At 41.7% G+C, this 21571-nt stretch overlaps 1 protein-coding gene across 2 annotated transcripts in view; it reads right to left on the bottom strand.

Moving 5' to 3' along the window:
• The window catches only part of LOC136167634 (desmocollin-3), a 48398-nt gene extending 42675 nt beyond the window's left edge, over window positions 1–5723 (bottom strand). For both annotated transcript variants that reach the window (XM_065935137.1, XM_065935138.1), the window contains exon 1: window positions 5630–5723. In XM_065935137.1, coding sequence (XP_065791209.1) covers window positions 5630–5698 — 69 coding nt within the window. In that variant the 5' untranslated portion in view covers window positions 5699–5723. The remainder of the gene's footprint in view (window positions 1–5629) is intronic.
• Between the last annotated feature and the right edge of the window lie 15848 nt (window positions 5724–21571).

Below are 21571 nucleotides of genomic sequence, written 5' to 3'. Positions count from 1 at the left end.
ATATATTTTAATAAAAAATAAAAGGAACACTGGGGCACTTGCCTTAAAGTTATAGTTTGCCTTAAAGTAATAAAGTTTTAGAAATAAAATATTACTATTATTTTCAAAGTTCCTATTTAACTCTCCTCAATTGCATTTTCTTCCCTGATGGAGGGACCTCTCCAAATTCAAGTAAACTCCAATGGATGACTTTTTTCTTGGTAAATCATTTACTTCCCCATTTCTACTTAATTGTATCCCACGTGTATGTACCCCTAAAGAAGACTGGTTGATTTTATCAGTTTTAAGCTTTACATATATATAGTCATAGATAATTGTAAGCAACTTGATTTCTTTGCATGAATTATGTTGTGTAATTTATCCATGCTGAATATATAGTAGCAGGTCATTCATCTTTGTCTCTGTGTAATAAACACCACTGGAAATGATGTACAATTAATTCAAAGGGAAAAGTATGCTATAAAGGAAAATGCTATTTTAATTCCTTTTGATGAGTCCTTTTAGCAAATTATAGATTAACCATGTCCAAGTACATACCATTTATAATACAGAATAGATAAAGTAGGTGGGCAGACAGAGATATCACCAACCAATACCACCGAGAGCAGTTCCTTAAGGAGCAGAATACTGACTGGCAAGGTTGGCAAGAGAGGTGAAAAAATGAGTTTTGCCTGGCATATATTGAATTTTATAATCCTGTGGGAAATCTAGTGGAAGCAGAGTGGCTTCCCTGATGGTTCAGTGGTAAAGAATTCACCTGTAATGCTGGAGACTGAGGAGATGCAGGTTCAATCCTTGGGTCAGGAAGATTCCCCCTAGAAGAAATGGCAACCCACTCAAGTATTCTCGCCTGGAGAATCCCACGGACACAGGAGTATGGTGGGCTACAGCCCAAAGGATCACAAAGAGTCTGGTATGACTTAAGCGCACACACGCATACAGGAAATCTAAGGGGAAAGGTCCAGAAGACAGCTGGATAGATAAACTTATACTTAAGGGCAACTCAAGGCCAGAAATACAAATCTGGGAGTCAGCAGTAGCTGGACAGTGGTTGAAATTATGGTACAAATCGGACTTACAGGGAGAGAGTGAGTGAAAGTGGCTCAGCCGTGTCTGACTCTGTGACCCCCCTTGGAATCCTCCAGGCCAGAATACTGGAGTGGGCAGCCTTTCCCTTCTCCAGGGGATCTTCCGACCCAGGAATCCAACCAGGGTTTCCTGTATTGCAGGCAGATTCTTTTTACCATCTGACCAATCAGGGATGCCCTAATATAAGGGAGGGATGTTGCACAGGATGATATTCACATATAAATTTCAGTTATGCCATTTTTCCTGAAATATAAAGAAATGTAATGCTATGTTAGTGAGACTTGGATATATTACTGAAAATAAAGTTGAAAAAAAAAATAAAACCACCATTAGATGACAAAATTTTAGAGGTATTTTAGGAATAACTGATGACTGCCCAATGAAAAATACAAGATACAAATTTTTTTTTAATATTAATGAATTCTGGATTGACTGAGTTATAAAAGAATTTCTCTCAATGAGGAACCCTCTAGAACAACTTTAAATATCTGACTGATAGAACCTAGAGTTGTAAGCAACTTTTAATTAAAATGTAACAAATTATGTTTTTTTAAAAAAATGATAATATAAAGTATTGTCTGTGCTAGTTTGGGAAAAATAAATTGCTTTGTTTCATTTCACAGTACTGTCCAAATTTAATTAATCATATCATAGAAAGCTTATCATACAAATCATCAGGTCTTCACGGAACTGTCTAATGCCAAGAGAGAATGAAAACTAAAGGTATACCTGCCAGTGTTTCACTTCTGTACTATTGCTCAATTTTAGCGTGAATGCACAAGGCAGGTTTTCTAAAATGACATCTTTCTCAACAGAGGAAAAAGAAGCCAAAGAACAGGAGTTTACAGAATATCTGAAAATAAAGGATATCTTCTTGAGCATAAAGACCACAGAATTTTCAATTCATCATTTCTCCTGTGGACACTGGCTGTCTCCAAAAGAGAAATCTTAACTTTCAAACTCTTATCACCTTGAATTGTAAGATTTACCTTTCTATATTCTCAATGGTTTGATGAGTCTACTAAATTTCTTTCTATCCAAACTCCGTAAGATGGGATCCTAGTTAAATGGGAAGTATAATTAGCCACAGGTCACCAGAGATACCATATATGGCATGGTAACTGTCACAAGGATTACAACAGGACCAAAAAATGTGCACGGTTTACACATATTTAGTGACTCAGAAAGTGCAGTAGAATATAGCTGTATCTCAGTATGAACACCAATAACAATAACCTTCTTTGATAAGGTAAATAAAGATGCACTGATGTAAATAAATACAACTCTGACTTCCTAAGCACACAGTTTAGAAATAAGCTAGTTCTCCTCCTTTTTTTGTCCTAAGCTTTTTTTTCTCACCAATGCAAAAGATAATAGAAAGGATTATACTCACTTTTATCTTAAAAAGGTGAATATGTCAAATGTTATCAAGAACAACAATAACCAAAAACTCTGGGAAAGGAGTCATATTATTCTCATAATTTAATGCTATGAATTCTGGGAAAAGACACAACACACATAGGTTGTCAACATCAGTTGCAGGTAGAATTCCACACACTTCAAGGGGAAAAGTATGTTATAAAGGAAAATGCTATTTTTAATTCCTTCTGAAGAGCCCTTTTAGCAAATGATAGATTAACCATGTCCAAGTACATACCGTTTATAATGTAGAATATATAAAGTAATTCCCAAAGTGGATTTGATATGGCAAACAACATTAAATACACACTTAAAAGGATCTCATTATTTATAATAGAGGAGAAGACATGTGAGCAACTGAGCTAATATGAATTAGTTTTCACCATTCCTAACAATTTGTGTTACATTAAAAGGAGAAACATTTTAAGAGACACTCAGTGCTTTCAGTAGTAATAAGAAGATCTGACATTGTTCTTTTCTAGATTCTCCCTCTCCTTTCTTCCCTTCCCCACTCCCGCACACCCCATCCGTCCCTTTCTTTGTATATGTGTAAGGAAACATGATTAGAATTTGCAGTTAATTGTAGCAGTTTAGGGGCTTCCCTGGTGGCTCAGAAGGTAAAGAATCTGTCTGCAATGCAGGGGACCTGGGTTCCATCCCTGGGTTGGGAAGATCCCCTGGAGAAGGGCAAAGCAACCTACTCCAGTATTCTTGCCTGGAGAATCCCCATGGACAGAGAAGCCTGGTGGGTGGCAGAGACGGACACGACTGAGCGACTGAGCACATTAAATAGCACTTTGGAGTACACACAAACTATACTGAGGCTAGAAGGGTGGGACAGCGATGCAGATTCAGAAGCAGAAAAGTGAAAAAGGGTAGATCCCACAAACTATGGGGTGGTTGCCTGGGAAAGTGAGCACGTCAAAAGTTTCAGTTCTGTATTAAAGACCTGCTTTGAAGGGTTCTCACTTCAAACAAGGGATTGTCTTTGAAAGCTCCATTAAGGGTTCCATAAAATGAAAATTGCGTTTCCAAAATGCTATGCCCTTAATATTAAACTGGAAAGTGGAGAGGTCCTAGGAGTCAAAAGGAAATACAGACATAAGATGGTCAACAAGAAGTCTTGGGACTTCCCTGGGGATCCAGTGGTTAAGACTCCTCTTCCACTACAGCCAGTGTGGGCTTCATCCCTGGTCAGGGGAGCCAAGATACCATTTAATCTAATCTTTAGAAAATTCTTTTAAAAAATAATCCTAAACAAGAAAATCGTTTGCTAAAGCTGGTGTTATCTCTATTTTAGATATACAGGCACCTTCTTGTCTTGCCACACCCGACACCCCCTGCCACCCAGACAGTTTCTCCAATTCCACGCCCTCCTCTCCAGCGAATACACGGGAAATCTTGGGAACCCAGCACCTCCACAATTTCTTCTCTCCGTTCCGGAACTCCTTTCTCAGAGAAAGAACAGAAGACTAAATTCACGCTTTTAAGCCGATTAGCTGGAAACGCTTTGAAATATATCAGAACACACTCTGAGAGCAGTTCTCATGTGTAAAGAGTCCTGTCATCAGCTAATTTTTTTTTTTTCCAATAGCTGCCAGGCAGATCGACGTGCCCATTTATACAATGCTTTGTCCATAAATACATCTTAGATCATAGCTACTAATTCTTTATTCACAACTCGATGATTCAAACAGAGGACAAAGCTTGCACCCACTCGCCCTGCTTGGGGGCAGATGAGCACCAAGAATCCACCTAGCCAGAGTCGACCTGCTCCCGAGCCAGGTTGGTCCCTCTGGCCACCCGACCGCCAGCGCGGGGAAGTCGAGGGTCCGAGGCTCCTTTCCAGAGCATGTCTAGAACGCAGCTCAGCGGGATGGCAACATCAGAGTTCCCCACTTTTTGCTTTGTGTCTCCCGAGTTCGAGAATCGTCCCAAACTTCCTCTCCGGGTGAATCTCATCTCGGGTCTCAGGTATCCCGGGCACAAAAGACCCCAGGCTGGGATCTAGGCTTGTGCAGTCATCCCTGGACCCGGACCAGGTACGACCCAACCCCACACTCCTAGCCCGACACTCCTCTCAGCCTGATTCTATCCGCTCAGCCTCACCCTACCCCACTCCCCCATCACAGCACCGAACCCCAACATCCAACCCTAATTCAGTCGTCCACCCCATGGCGCCCCAGGTACACTCTGCCCCCGGCCTGGTGGCTCGCGGAGATAGACCGCTCCCGGGAGTTGCTGAATAGCCATTAAACGAGGCAAAACCTGGAAGCCGCTTTTCAAGGGTAACTCATCCCGGGGAACCAGGGACACCGCTCCAACCCCTCCACCCACCAATGTCCCCATCCCGGGGATCCCGGAGTGAGGGGCAACCCCTGTAACTCACTCCGTGTCCTATTCTTTGCAACAAACACCACGGACTGTAGCGCACAAGGCTCCTCTGTCCATGGAATTCTCCAGGCAAGAATCCTGGAGTGGGTTGCCATTGCCTTCTCCAGGGGATTTTCCCGACCCCGGGACTGATTCCGGGTCTCCTGCATTGCTGGAGAAGGAAGTGGCAACCCACTCCAGTACTCTTGCCTTGAAAATCCCATGGACCGACGGGGTCGCAAGGAGTCGGACACGACTGAGCGACTTCACTTCACTTCCCGCATTGTAGGCAGATTCTTTACCCGTCTGAGCCACCAGTAACGCCCTGTAACTCGTCAGGTATCCTCAGAAACCTAACCAAACACTCTTCTTCCCTCTCTACCCAAACCCACCCCCACCACCATCACTAGGAGTCCAGAAAGGAGCGCGAACCCCAACCCCGGACCACTCGCGGCGGCGCAAAAGGGAGCTCAGCGAAGCCAGAGCCCAACCCGTGTTGAAACAATAGAACAAGTCCCAAACAAAAACCTCGGTCCGGGTGCGTCCCGCTAGGACGCGTTTCCTCCACTCATCCCTCCGAGCCCCAATTTGGCTCACATTGCCCTGCAAGATTGAGCAGAGACGCGGACGTCCCCCTTCGGTCGGCTTCGCCTGCATCGGTCCCCCCGCAGGACCACGGCCCATCCACCACCACCCCCTGCTCCATCCCGACTCTGGGTAGGTCCCACCCCACCCAGGCTCCACTCACCACAAGGAGCAGGAGCAGCTGCCTGCAGAGGGCTCCGCGCAGGGAGCCCCGGGGCCCGGGCGCAGCCATCGGGGCGCGGGGCCGGGGACGGGAGGATGCGGATACCCGGCGCGATGCAGGAGGCCAGAGGCCGCCGAGATGCAGGGGCGCCGCGGGTGCGCTGCTCTCGGCTGCTCGTTAAGTCGCCCGGGCCTCTTTCAGGCTTGTCTTGCCCGAGAGTGTGTTCGCTCCTGAGACGGGATTGGACTCTGGAGGCGTCGAGCCGCCCCTCCTTGTTATTTCTCCAGTTTTATCACCGCGAGAGCCGCCGGGGGAGCTGCCCGAGCCTGCCCTTCGGCTTCTCAGCGGCCCGGCTGGGTGCTCGCTCTCTGGAAAGCGGTCCAGGCCACCCCCTCTCGGCCTGCTCTCCCACGCCCCGCACCCCGCGGCTGCCCCGCCTTCCGCCCCGACTCCTGGGGCGTCCTCCTCGCAGACGCCGCTCGGCGCACTCCCACTGCAGAACCCCAAACCGCCTTCAGGGATCCCTGCCCCAACACGGGCGCTCCTGGGTGCCAGGAACACCGATGTCACTGGAACGGCGAATCCTCCCTCCAGCTTCTCATCAAACGCTGAGCAAAGGCTTCTAGTTAATGCAAAATATATGTATTCTTCCCAAACTTGACTCCCTCGATAAGATAAAGGACGGAGGAGAAATTATCTCCAGTGGCAAGAATAAGCTGACACTGGGTCTATCAGAAAATGAAAGCAAATAAAAGAAATGCTGACATCTCACCATTTTCACGCACCCCAAATGTGAGGGATTAAGCTCAGCGCGTTCATGTCCGGCCTATGGTGTGGCCTTATTTGAACCTTGTAAGAAAAAATTTGTTCTTCTTATATGAAACTGTTGATTTGAGGACTTACCTGGTAATTGTACTAAGATGCAGTTTTTCAGTTCGTGGTCAAAGAAAAATTCACCACACAGAAGCTTCTAGTCTAAAATGAGGCTTCCAGATTCAGTATCATTTAAGAAACGTTCATCAGGGCCAAGAGTTGCACAGGCACCGGAGGAAAGGAAATAACCCAGATCCTGCCCAAAGCAATGCAAAGTCTAAAAGGGATTAAAGGTAATGATCATTGCTAAACCTTTAAATAAAGAGGTAGCTTATAACATTAGGGTGTGCCTGCCAAGTCGCTTCAGTCGTATCCAATTCTTTTCAACCCTATGGACTGTGGTCTGCCAGACTTCTCAATCCATGGAATTCTCCAGGCAAGAATACTGGAGTAGGGAGCCATTCCCTTCTCCCTTCTTGGGGATCTTCCCAACCCAGGGATTGTACTGAGTCTCTTCTGTCTCCTGCATTGGCAATCAGGTTCTTTACCACTAATGCCACCTGAGAAGCCCCCTAACATTAGGGCATGTTCCTTTATTTCTCTCTAGACTGAGTATTGTGTTCTCTAAGCCTCCATCTACTAGACTCAGTATGAATTCCCTCTTGGACATGTGTTATTGCTTCTCAAAGTCTGTGCACAAAGTCCAAGGTCAGGATTCTCAGGCAGTGCAGATTAATGAGAGAAGGCATTTTGACCTTCATTCATCCCATGCTGGGCACCCCCAATAGGCTACTTGTGTAAGTTGTGGGTTTTCCTAAAGTCTCGGGTTTTCCTGAACTACTAGGCCTAAGCTCTCAGGATGCAGACAGTAAGCACAGTTTCCTAGTCCTGTCTCTGAGGCATTCAAGGCTCCCATGCACTCAACAGAGACTTTATCTCACCTCTGGAGGCCTCTGTATGGAGGAGCTCTTCCAGTCTCAGAGAAAATTCTCCACACTTCACTCCAACAATTTTCATCCCCATCCTCCGGACCTTCACCCTGACCATGACCTCAAGAGCGAGGCTCTCAAAGTGCTTTCTGGCCTCAGGTAAACTTTAAAACATAAGCCAGGACCATAGCTCTCATCACAAAGGAAATCTACTAGCCCCTTGATTTTTAACCCTCAGCCTCCAGGGCTGAATAATGCTTGAGATAAGAACCAATAGAGAAAAGGGGGAGGGTAGGAGCATGTTTGGGGTTAAGGCTGTAGAAATAACCCTAGCGGAACTCTGGAGAACCTTATGAGGGCTTCCCACATCAAGGAAACAGAAAGAAGTCTCTTCAGAACCATGATGGAAGAACTCCTGAGCTGGGAATTAGGTTAAAAGATAGTCTCCTAACAAACCAAGCTGAGGAGTTGAATTTCATCCTGTAAGAGGAGAGCCAGCCACTCAGTCTGTAAAATGATCACTTTGGGTGAGTTAAATGAGCTCACTAACTTCATTAATGAACCTCTTTCTGCCATTATATGGGTTTTCCTTGTTGTTGTAGTTGTTCGGTTGCTAAGTCATGTCCAGGTCTTTGTGACTCCATGGACTGCAGTGCCCCAGGCTTCCCTGTCCTTCACCATCTCCTGGAGCTTGCTCAAACTCATGTCCATTGAGTCAGTGATGCCATCCAACCATCTCATCCTCTGTCACCCACTTCTCCTTCTGCCCTCCATCTTTCCCAGCATCAGGGTCTTTCAGTGCTTTCAGGTTTGTCCACTAGAGTCTGACCTGATTCCCCCTTTCTTCTATGTGACTAAAACCATAAGATAACTAACATATACTGTATAATTAAGCCGATTGTTAAACCTACTGATTATATGACAGCTACTCTGAGCTTCCATGCCTAGCTTCTACAAAATAAAAGTTATAGAGATTTATTCTAGAGATGCTGAAAGAAAGCATATGGGTGATATTTTCTATTTGTATTATAAAATTCTAGGTGCAATATGCAATATGATTACTGAATAATTTCTATATGGAATATTAGTAACTATCTTGGAATTTTCTGTTTTGCTAAGGCATATATTTGTCCATCATGTGTATATTAGCCTAGTCCCAATAAAAAGCAATGCATTTTTATAATTTAGAAGTGAATCTTCATGGGCAGTTATGATTATAACATAACTATGACTTGAAGATAAATTGAAACTGCTTTTATTGTTCCTATGAAAAATAATTGTAAATGAGATTATTGAAAATGTATTTCAAATATGAGCTTTGGTTTGAGTATCATTAGAACCAGTAACTTAAAATCATCACGAGACATTGTAAACCATAAAGAGTTATTCTGAGACATCTTTATTTCAATATCCTACCCCAAATTGCAAAGTCAGTTGGAAGTCACTACTAAAAGAATAATGTGCAAAAAAATGGAAAAGAAGTATTAGTTTTCCTTGTTATCTTCTTAGTTTGAAGAGGGAGAGCAATAATTAAATAAATCAAAAATGGAAGGTGAGCTTATACTAATGTGTAAAACGTCAGAGATCCAGGTGAACTGTCAAATTTTCAGTAGAAAGCAAATTTAAGATCATTAGGAAGAGTTCTCCATAGCTAAGGGAACTCTCTGGCCACAGAAAGGATAATGACCCTAGAAGCTGGGAGCTGACACCTGGCCCACTGAGAAGGCTGCCTTGCACAACCCCATGCCCACACGTGCTGGTTTCACACACCCACTCATCTCAGGGGTTTAAACAGGCAGTGACACCCCAAATGTGGGTCTCCTCACATATCCCTGTAAAACACAACCAGAACAGCTGTACGATGATTGGCACAAATTTGCTGGTAAGGGAAGAAACATTCATGAAAAGCAGACATTAAAACTGAGCGAAAGTTTCACATTGCATAGTCCTGCTAGTGACACAAATGAGCTCTGCCCTGAAACATTAGTTCTGAGGCATTTGTAGAATATTGTTTAGGATAAATAGTCACCATGATAAACAATATCCAAACAAATTGCTTATTGGAGCAACAGTGAAGAATACTGTACAAATATGTATTCAAATGCCAGGAGCCTTTCCAGACTTTATTTTTAGAAATCAGCTCCCCAGGATTATCTCCCATTAATGTGGCCTTCCCAAGTGGTTCAGTGGTAAAGAACCCATCTGCCAATATAGGACACATAGGAGACGTGGGTTCGATCCCTGTGTCAGACAGATCCTCTGGAGGAGGGCATGGCAACCCACTCTAGTATTCTTGCCTGGAGAATCCCATGGATGGAGGAGCCTGGCAGGCTATGGTCCATGGGGTTGCAAAGAGTCAGACATGACTGAGCACGCAGGAATGCATCCCTTAATGTGTACACTTGATGTTTTGGAGAAGGCTTCTCCCTGGTGCTTGGGAGCTGGACAGTCGGATTCTCTCATCCCTGCTACCCCTTTCCTCCAAGAGTAATAAACTCTGCCACTGCCATGCCAGCCTCCAGGAGAGGACTCTGCTTTCCTGTTACCACATTTCCCAAAGTGTGAAGTTCCTCCACTAAATTCCCAGAACATCACTAAGAAGAGCTTGATTCTGGCGGTCTTTTAAAAAGACTACTGGAGACAGTTGAGGTCAAGAGTAAGCTATAATATTTCACTGCTGCTCAGGACAAGAGCCATCCCAGGGTCTCCATCTGCCTCCTTCCCCTTTCTGTCTTCCCCATGTCCAGCCACCCCTCCAAGCTCTCCTTTCACCCCTACGGAAATGCTCCAGGAAGCAAAGAGAACCTCCAAACAAGACCACAATGAGCCCTGGCCTTCCAGGGAATAGCAGTTTACCCTTTCTCATCTTTCATGCTTGGTTCTTAATCCTGAGGATTAATCTTTACAGAGAGTGATTGACAGGACTATCCATTTCTTCTCAGAGAAAACACTCCCCTCCACAAAGGTGTGACCTTTTGCTCAAACTTTGCATCATACACACACAGTTTGAACATTGGTTACATCTTTCAAATTCAGAAATATTCCATTTAAGTAACAACCTTGTCAATAGTTCCATCCAGATAGGGCGTGCCAGGTTCAGAAATGCTCCCTTTCAGTCTCTCCTTACTTAAGATATGATTCAAGCCACTGTGACAATGGTTTTACTCTTCCTCCACGGAACTCTTCAGAGGCCTTGACCAACAGCCTGTCTTCTACAAACAGGCCTTTCAAGGAGAGAGGAGGACTGGTCTCCTGATGACTTCACACCAGGCTGGAAGGAATAGGAATTTCCACACAGACAGCAACTCCATTGTGTGAGTGATGACTTCTTACAGTAGCTGGAGGAACCCAGTGTAACAAAGCCGTTACAGGGTGAACTTAGATCCTCTCAGCTTAGAGCCTTCCCATGATCCTTTGCTTCACTCAGCGTGAAGGTCTCCTCCCGCTGGGTGAGGCTGTTTCTCCCGTATGTTCTCAAGATGCCGGGAGCTCCCTGTGTGCTTCCGTTGTTCAGAGGGCGTTACTTGAGCTCCAAGGCTACAGGTGTGAGCAGGCCACTTTCCAGATCCCATGTGTCATTCATCTGATTCATTGCCCCGTCAGCCTTCTTTCTTCCCAGAAGTTTAGGAGGACCATCCCTCAAAATCAGCTGGGGGAAGGGGCGGACCCGCAGCTTCGGAAGCTCACTCAGGAAGGGAGAAGCAGCTTTTCCCACCAATTCTCTATGGGCAGTCAATGATTTACTTCAGCAATTATTATTTATTGCTATTAGTCATTTATTTTATTGATTATTCATTATCTGCTCTTTAATGTCATTTACCCAACATTTATTCTTTTTGATTTTTTCTTTCTCTTTTCAGGCTGCTCAGTTTCCCAAGCCCTTTTGTATCTTGATGAGCAGTAGCTTTCCACCTATTAGCTACTTAGTGTTCACTGAACAGGCCAAAGCCAAGGTTCTTTTCTTGCATTGCTTTCAAGGATCATACTTGAATTTGCCTTTCAGTGTTATAATAAGCTATATATTTTCCTAATTGACAAGTTCTAGTTTTAACTTTCATGGCTTCCCAGATGGCTTAGCAGGAGACAAGGTTTGATCCTTGGGCCAGGAAGATCCCCTGGAGAAGAAAATGGTTACCCACTCTACTATTCTTGCCTGAGAAATATCATGGACAGAGGAGCCTGGCAGGCTACAGTTCGTGGGGTCACAAAAGAGCTGAACAAGACTTATTGAATAAACAACAATATTCCCAAGATATCTGACACTAATGTCATCCGATATCAACTTTTCCTTTTCATTTGGCACACTGGGAATAAGGTTTTCTGTCTCCAGGGAGATATTGGAAAGTGATAAGTACACACATGTTCTTATGACATAATGTAAGATAAAGACATCTTATTTTCAGCCACATTCCTTTATCATAATATACAAAGTGTTCCCTGGGAACAGATGGTTTGAGCCTTGCTCTACTAGACTCTCTCAGAAAGAATTTTCCAAACTTTTCTATTCAAAGAAGTAGGAGATACTGTGTAATGGCAATTGGCCAGGAATATGCCAGGTTTTTTTTTTTTCTCTTCCCTAAGTTTGTCCATGGTCCTCTAGCTTATTCTTCCCCCTGATCCTTTCTTTTGGAGAAGAAAATGGCAACCCACTCCAGTATTCTTGCCTGGAGAATCCCAGGGACAGAGGAGCCTGGCAGGCTGCCATCTGTGGGGACACCAGTGAAGCAACTTAGCAGCAGCAGCAGCAATCCTTTCTTTTAATTTTGAACAAGTGGGATCAATGTTCTTTAGTTCATAGTGAACCTTTGTGCTTGGCCATTGTTGAGGCAAAATCAAAGAGATCTTTTTAGCAACAGCATAGTATTAGTAAAATGAAGAAATTCCCTCCAAAAATAACAGGGATTCAAGTCAGCCTGATCTGGGTACTCTAACCCCATCTGTTTAGAGATTTAAAGTTTTAAATTGCTTGTTAATTTGTTTGACATAATTGCCCTGGGGTAGATAGTTCTTAAGGCTCTGATCTCTGCATCTTGTAAACGTGTAAATTTTTAGAAAAGACTTTTCCTTTTACATCTGAGTTACATAGGATAAAATTCATAGACCTTAAGCATTCACTTCAGTAAGTTTTGACAAATGTAAGTGTACAAGTTTTGACCGGGTATGCTGTGCCTAGTCACTCAGTCATGTTGACTCTGTGACCCCATGGACTGTAGCCTGCCAGGCTTCTCTGTCCATGGGGGTTCTCCAAGGCAAGAAACTGGAGTGGGTTGCCATGCCCGCCTCTAGAAGATCTTCCCAAACCAGGGATAGAAACTTGACCATGTATATATGTGTGTAAATGTATTATTAATACTATCATTTATGAATAAAGCTGCTGTGGACATGTGCAAGTCTTTTTGTAGGCATAGAGTTTCATTTCTTTCCCTTATGTCCCCAGTAGTAGATTACCTAGGACAAAAGGCATCATGATGTTACCAAATTTGTACATGCCAAAAGTCATGTACATGAACTTAAATCCAGCGGAGCCTCAAGTAGACTACCTACAAATTTAGGAACGTCATCACCAGGATCAGTAGTTCTTGGCGTGGCTTCTCCTGTTTCTGAGCACAGGCTCACGAGTACAAGGACTTCAGCAGTGGCAGCAAGTGGGCTCAGTAGTTGTGGCATGTGGGATCTTCCCCGACCAGGGATCAAACCCTTGTCCCCTGCAACGGCAGGCAGATTCTTTACCACTGGACCACTGGGGAAGTCGGGAATGTAGAAGCTTTTGACTCACTCTGAAATATGATGACAGATACAAAACCTAGGAAATGATGAGACTGATGTTGCAAGAATTCAGGTCTTTGGTTTTCCTAAGATACAAATTCCTAACCTCTTTTCATCTACAAGTAAATCATTTCCCAATTTTTTAGCCCTCTTTTTTAGGACTTATATATTCTATTTAATCAGTACTTTACAAGAAAGACTTAGGTCTGCTTTTGTATATTTCATCAAGTTTTTTCATGGTGAGCATGGTGAAATATATTGTGGTTTCTGGTTCATTTATTACCTAGACTATTGTTATCTATATTTTTTAATTCTTATTTCAAAGCCTCTCCCTGGATTGCAGTCACTTATGGAAGAAATCTATATCAAGGACTATTGTTACCTATATTTTTTAATTCTTATTTTCAAAGTCTCTCCCTGGATTGCAGTCACTTATGGAAGAAATCTATATCAAGGAAGTATTTCCTACACAGACTCATTTAAGTCTAGATTTTCCTATCTGATGAAATATTCATGGCTAGAAAGGTTCTAATGTCTCCATTTTCCTATTTCAAGGCAAGAATATTTATTCTAACTCTTGGGGCTTGGTGTTTTAAATGATTTCCAGTTTATTCAGTTTATTAAGACTTTGCTTGCAATTGACACACTTCTCACCATTTACTTTGATGCCCACAGCAACTGGGGAAAAGAACAAAACAGATCAGGTATTGTTTTGATATTCATTCCACTTAGACAACCAAAGCTATCATGTAAGACTTTTTAACACTGTAACACAGTAAACACAGGACAAAGATCAGTGTTTCCATTGCCTTCCCACTAAGTACTGCAAGGCAGTATCAGGATATAACTTTCAAACCTGTGGTTTGAAAAAAATCACAGGTCCCTTTGACATATGTCTGCTCATTTCTACCTGGATGTTGGGGTTTTGGTTTTTTGTTTGTTTGTTTTAATATTTATGTGTTTACCTATTTATATTTGGCTTTATCTAGTCTCAGTGGTGACCAGCAGGCTCAGCAGTTGTGGTGTGTAGACTTAGTTGCCCTGTGGCATGTGGGATCTTAACCCCTGACCAGGGATCAAACTGGCATCCCATGCATTGGAAGACTGATTCATAACCACTGAACCACCAGGAAAGTCCTTTTGGTTGTTTTTTCTTTTTTTAACATTTTGGGATTATTTTTCTTTTTTATTAATTATGTTTATTTTTAATTGATTGATAATTTTTTATGATATTGGTTTGATTTCTGTCATACATCAGCATGAATTAGCCATAGGTGTATATAGCCATAGATGTACAAAACCCTCCTCTTGAGTTTTGTATTTTAAAAAATCTCTCACTTTGGCTCATGGCTTGCCTACCTTTTTGCTTTTCCATTCCACAGTTTCAAGTGGGACAATAAAAATAAAATGTTCTCAAGGCACAGGTAACTGACAGCAGTGAAGGCATGCTTCCTGAAACCATAAGCTTTCTGCCACTCCTCTTTTAGCAAGACCAAACAGCCCTGATACCCAAGCTAGTTTAAATATCCTGGGAAATGGGTATTTTATACAGTATGGCCATTTAGAGAGATTTACCGAGATGTGAGCTTGGAGATCTGAATGATAGAGGGGACCAGTAATCTGGAAGAAAATCATCCTAGTCTGAGAGAATAGCGAGTGCAAAAGCTCTGGATATCAAGAACAAGCTTGTCTGTTCCGAGAACACAGAGACGCCTACAGGTGCTGGGGTGGAATGAAGGCTGCTAGCACATAACGTGGTAAAAAAGAAGCAACAAAGGGGGAAGAAAAAAACCTCATAGGCCCTGTTAAAGAGTTTAGGCTTTATTTTAAATCTCATCTGCTCATAAAAATGTACAGAAACCTCTTGGGGAAAAAAAAGGTATAGAAAGATTTTTGGGTAGTGGTGAGGGAGGGAGGCATGATCTGATTTATATATTTTATAAATCAATTATGGCTGCTGTAAGAAACTGGTGATGAAATTTAGATTTGTGATGTAACTTGAAATTAGAACTCATAGGAGTCATCTATAGATTGGAGATGGGATGTGAGAGAAAGAGAAGATTCAAGAGTGTCAGACAAGGGCTTTGACTAAGCAGCAGTATGAACACAATGAATAAACAAGTGAAGGAAATGGGACAGAATTTGGCTTAAGATACGGAGGGTTTTATTTGGATGTATAAAGTTTGAGGCAAGTATGTGGAGCTGTCAGCCTAAGCAATTTGAAACTGGGTTCTAAAATGTTCTATGGGACTCAAAGTCTTCTCCAACAACATCATTCAGGTCTCTGTTATGTAGGTTTTTCAATGGAGGGGGACAGAAAAAATGAGACAATAGCTGAAGAGCAACTTGAGGTAAATAAGTTGTATTCACAAAGATGCAAATTGCAGAGTGGTTAAAAACGTAGATTCTGGAGTCAGATTGCTATCACATGGAGTCAGGTTCTATCACATCCTAGTACCACTATCCTGAGTAGTCATTTAACATTTCTGTCTCACTTTTCTCATCCATAAAATGGGGATAATAATAGTTCCTAATTAGAATGGGCATAAAAATAATTAACATATGTAAAGCCTTTACAGTATAGCACATAAAAACTACTATATCCATGCTAACTGTTACTTCCATTAAGCATTTTTATTTATGATCCAGGAAAGAAAATGATCCAGGAAATGATCCAGGCCAGAACAGATTATAGATAATGTAGGAGAGGTTTGGGCTTCCCCAGTGACTCAACAGGTCAATCCTCTTGCAATGCAGGAGACACAGGAGACTCGGGTTCTATCCTTGGGTCAGGAAGATCCCCTGGAGGAGGAAATAGCAAGCCACTCCAGTATTCTTGCTGGGAAATCCCATGGACAGAGGAGCCTGGCAGGCTACAGTCTGTGGGGTCCCGAAGAGTCGGAAATGACTTAGCGACTAAGCGCACACACACAGTGGAGAGGTTTAATTTCTTGAACAAAGATCTTGAGGAAGCAAAAGGCCATAGGAACCAGTGTGTTATTGAAAAGGTTGCCTTAAAGGGAAGGAGAGAAATTCAACTATTATAAAGGATGGAGGTCAAATTACATGGTATAGTTGGAGTCTGGTACAGTTGGTGGTAGAAAGATAAGGGAGTTCTCTTCTGTTTTTGCCATTACAAGCAGATATAAAGTTATCTGCCAAGTGAAGAAGGTCAATTGAGACTTATGCAGAGTAGGTGTAAAATAGCAAGTTGACCAGACCAGTCTTTTGAATTATTGACTCTACTAGACAAGAAGTATTTTTGATGTTGTGAAACTGGTACACATTCCATACATGTAATTTGGAATCTAAATTTCATAAATAATACCTAATATCCCCATGTGTAACACAGTGACCATTTCTGTTCATAGCCTTCTAATTCATTAATAATGCAGGTGATCATTTCTCAAGTTAACTGGCTGTGTTTCAGCCAGTTGTCTGTGTCTCACTGTTTGAAAAACCCTGAACTTGGGTAACAGGGCAGAATTGTGAGAGTCAGCATGGTTAACTTTTTTTTTTTCTTCTTGAGCCGTGTTCAAGTAAAATTCATTAAATAGTTGGCAAATGGGGTTTATCCAGTGATGGGGTTTTACTGAGTAATTACAAAGACCGAAAAGGAAAGTTGAGGTTATAATGGAATATAGTAACGAATAAGTAAACTGAAGTAGAGAAAGGAAGGAAATGGTGAGAACAAAATAAGAATGAAAAAGTAGAAGAGTTTTGCAAGAGACTGAAAATTGCCAAAATGTTATTGGAAGAATTCCTAAAGGAATTCAGGCCCAAAAAAAGACAAAAGAGAACTTTTTAAGTAATTGAGTTTTAGGCACATATCCAGACAACTATATAAATCTAAGCATCAGTAGAGTTTTTGTATAGACTTGTGCATTTTGTCTGTTAAAAACATTTTATCAGGGACACTTACCAGCTTCATGTTATCCTGGAACCAACACCAGACTAATCCAACTACCCTTCCCAGTCCTTGACGTACATTCCCCACACCACAGATACTGCAGTGCAACCTCTTTGACTTGGAGAACGTTTGGAAATCAGTGATAAACCAAGACTGAATTACCACTTCACTCATATTTAATTAACAGGATAATAGAAAATTATAACAAAGCGACTAGAATTTAATCTGGTCTAGCATGTTAAGTCGGGGAAGGCAATGGCAACCCACTCCAGTACCCTTGCCTGGAAAATCCCATGGGCAGAGGAGCCTGGTGGGCTGCAGTCCATGGGGTCGCTAAGAGTCAGACACGACTGAGCGACTTCACTTTCACTTTTCACTTTCATGCATTGGAGAAGGAAATGGCAACCCACTCCAGTGTTCTTGCCTAGAGAATCCCAGGGACAAGGGAACCTGGTGGGCTGCCATCTATGGGGTCGCAGTCGGACACGACTGAAGCGACTTAGCAGCAGCAGCAACAGTGTGTTAAGTCACTCAGTCATGTTCGACTCTTTGCAACCCCATGGACTGTAGCCTGCCAGTCTCCTTTGTCCATGGGATTTCCCAGGCAAGAATATTGGAGTGGGTAAGCCATTCCCTTCTCCAGAGGATCTTCCTGACCTAGGGATAGAACCTGGGTCTCCTGCATTGCAGGCAGATTCTTAACCATCTGAGCTACCAAGAAGTTAATCTAGTCTAACTTCTAATTTTACTGAAGAAACATACACCCAAAGAAGAAATTCTGTGATTTAGCTAAAGATGCAGATGAGTTCCAAAAGGGTGGAGATAAAAATTCAGAATTTGAACCCATATTCCTTTTTCTTAAAAATAAAATTTATGGAGATAATCTGTTAAAAACAAAAATGGTTGAAGCTCATTGTGTTGCTTTTTTTCTTTTCCGCTTAAATGTAAAGATGCACTGGCAGGTTTTAAATTATTATTATTCTTGTTAGAAACAGCACCCAATTATAACCATTAAAAAATTAAACTGTATCTGCAAGTTAAGTCCTGTTCTAGGAAACTATCCAAATTCTTTTATTGTGAACAGTCAATGAACCATATGAAGAGTTTTGGAAATAATTTTATTAATTAGAAGTTTTAAAATGATATTTATACTCTAAAACATTTCTATATGCGTCATGCAGAAAGAAGGAATTTAAATTACTGAAGCTTATATGGAAATGTTGTGTAAAGGAGATATTAAAATAATTAGAAAATGACTTTTTCAGCAGTCTTCAGAAAGTCTTTTTTTTTTTTTTTAAAGTCTTAACTTTGTGTCTGTGGTAGGAAGAAGTGGTAAAGCTTGGCTTACTACAAATGAACAATTTACTTGGTTCACAATTGCACTCATGCAAATATTTGAAATAGTTCATTTGTCATGTCTAGAAAATTGACTACTTTTTCTTGGTCTAGCCAGCATGTGAAAATTTAATGATAATAAAATTTGCGTGTTAAAGGACTTCACATGTGGCACAGTGGTAAAGAATCAGCCTGCAATGCAAGAGTCTCGGGAGACAAGAGTTGGATCCTCTGGAGGAAATGGCAACACATGCCAGTATTCTTGCCTGAATAAATTCATGGACAGAGGAGCCTGGTGGGCTACAGTTCATGGGGTTGCAAGTAATTGGACTTAACTGAGTACACACACACACAAAATAAAAATTTTAGACCAAAAACATGAGTGCACTCAATTATTATGAAATGATAAAATTTTTTTTGCTTCAACTCAATTATTTACTATGAATGTAGTATGTTCACTGTAGCCTTGGTGTTGTAAGGCTAAAATTTAAAGTTATTTTTTTCTTTTTCTCAAAGGTCTATAAATCTCCAAAAGCCTAAAGTCCATGAACTTTTGTTATTTATTAATTTCCCCCGATTTTACAATAAAGACTCACTGTAAAATGGAAACACAGAAACATATGGAAGAAATATTTCATCTGAGATTACCACTCAATATTTTAGTATATTACATAGTTTTACATTTATGAATTTGGAATTACACTAATCTAGAGAATAGTTCTACTTTTTCATGAAAACTATATTTTATACCTTTTCTTATTTAAATAACCTTCAAAATAAAATTTTGCTGTTGCTGTTTAGCTGCCAAGTCATGTCCAACTCTTTGGCGACTCCATGAACTATAGTCTTCTATTCCATTATTGTCATCACAACTATAATAGCTACATTTATTAATACATTAATGAGTCAAGCACTAAGAAAGAATCTTCACATGTATTACTTCATTTCTTCCTATTTTGTCCCCATGTTATACATAAGAATTCTGAGGCTCCCATTACTTACCAAGATTCCTCAGTTAGTGAAAACAAAGTTGGTATCTGGATTCATGTCTTTCAGACTACACAGTTAGGATGCATGGTCACCACATTCATTATCCTCAATTATAGTACCTTGTATCACAATAATGTATTACAAATCATTTATTTTCCCATTGTGGGACATTGAGCTTACTTCCAATTATCCACATATCTCACGCCAGTGAGCTAAACATCCTTGCGTGTGTGTAGAGTCTTTGCACCATTATCTCACCTTGTCAGGATAAATTCTTTTTACCTGATTTGACTGGTAATTTTGCACCAAAGTTCTGTAGGTTGACCCCATCACTCTCCTTTCAACTCCACCTTTCACAACATCTCATTCCCCATAGCTTCACCTCATGTCCTTGGTTCTCAGCAATTTTCCAGCTGGCCCACTTCCCACGGGAAACATTCTTTAAGCCAAAGTCTTAACTCTTCCCCAAGTTCCTATCCTATTTCATAAGGCCCTCTGAAGCTCCTAGCCATCATGGTTATCCAGTGATCAGTGCCTGTCACCCTACCTGTCATAGCATCCACGTGACAGTCAAGTATCTGCCACTTCATAGACAGAGTCACCTGTGGCACCTGATGCTGACCTCCTTATCCCATTTGTCTCTGGAGATCTCAAAACCCTGGTTTGTTCTGGTAATATATACAACATAATTTGGCATGTATTTTATTGGCTAGCAGCATTTATGCAGCAAAATTAGCTCATTGTTATTGAGTGTTTTTACTTAGTACCTTCATCCCACGATCCTACCATAAGACTTTGCCTCTAGTTCCCCTCCATGTGGTTGGCAGGAATCACAGAGCAGAAAATTCATTCAGAAATGGCTAGTTAGCCAAAATTATGGGATTTTACAAACTCACGTGTGTGAACTTTGATACATTTTCCAGCATTTTGCACAAAGCAGCTGATCTGAAGATGCAAACTTAAAATACTTGTTTCATAAGCTTCCAAATAATTACTTAAATCCAGTTACCAATCCCTCTTCATGGTTCTCAGACTTTAGAGGTTGTAAAAGTGACCTAGGAAATTTATGAAAAAGCGCAGCCTTCCATGCTTCTTCTCAATAGCCTGTCAACCCTGTGACTGATTCAATGCAAGATCTTTAACAAACACCATGGGTGATTCTAAAGCAAATGATCTATGAACCCACATTCTAAAAGACAGTGCCAGCAAATATTTCAGCAATTTGCTGAAATTTGCTACTCTTTGTCAAGTGTGACAGAATCAGCATTTTGCTCCATCCTCATTCCTGCATTCTAACATAACTAAGAGTAGGCAGGCAACCAGCAGAAACTCGAAAGCTCTAACCTCTTAGCTTTGCACAGATTTTCCGCAGGAGCACAAGGGACCATGCCTTGTCCCATACCGATGTGGACACCGAGCATAGCCGATTCAGCTTGCTCCTTCTGACATGTGAGCACAGTCTGTACCAGGAAGGCCTTCCATGGCGGTACTGGGAAGACATTAAATAACTGTATGCAAAAAAATGAACAAATGAAACTGTGATTAAAATTCTCAGAAAGTTTGGCAGTTTGGGGCAACAAAAGGATGTGCCATGCAGGCATAAAAGAGAAACTGAGAATTCTCGAGTTTCATGTAATTTACAAGGAGACAACACAGGAAACTCAGGAAGGCCTGACTGGATGTGGTAACATACAGTTTGTCTTTACTCATAATGAGTTAAAAGTTACCAGAGTAACATGGGTCTCACAGAAGAACGGGAATGAGAGGTGTAGACCTTCACAGATATCATGTAACCTCTTAGAGCTTCGTTATACATGGAGGTAGAAAAAATGATGGTTCTAAGTCCATAGAAGGAAGTGTTTTGTCCTCAGGACATTACTGCCTAAGGGGATGACCAGGGCAAAATCTGGGCTTGAGATTTCCATCAGGAGCCCAGGAAAAGACTGGAGATGGAGATTAAAGGAAAGCTTGTTGTCAAAGTCAGAATTTCCACTAAAAAAAAAAGAAAATGGGAACCAAGATAAAGCCAGTATCAAAATGGGGGATCCCTAAAAGCAGAAAATTATTACACGGAGACCCCCAAATGCAGACTGCACTGAACTAATGGCAATTTCCTGTATGTTTCTCCTGTTGAACCAGTATTTTATAAGGAAATCTCTAAAATTTTGCTTCCTTTTTTGCTTCCCACACCAGTGTATA

The sequence above is a fragment of the Muntiacus reevesi genome, chromosome 4, assembly GCF_963930625.1.
Source record: "Muntiacus reevesi chromosome 4, mMunRee1.1, whole genome shotgun sequence".
NCBI lineage: Eukaryota > Metazoa > Chordata > Mammalia > Artiodactyla > Cervidae > Muntiacus > Muntiacus reevesi.
The sequence above is the reverse complement of the archived record's forward strand: the minus strand, read 5'-3'. Positions and strand labels throughout refer to the sequence as shown.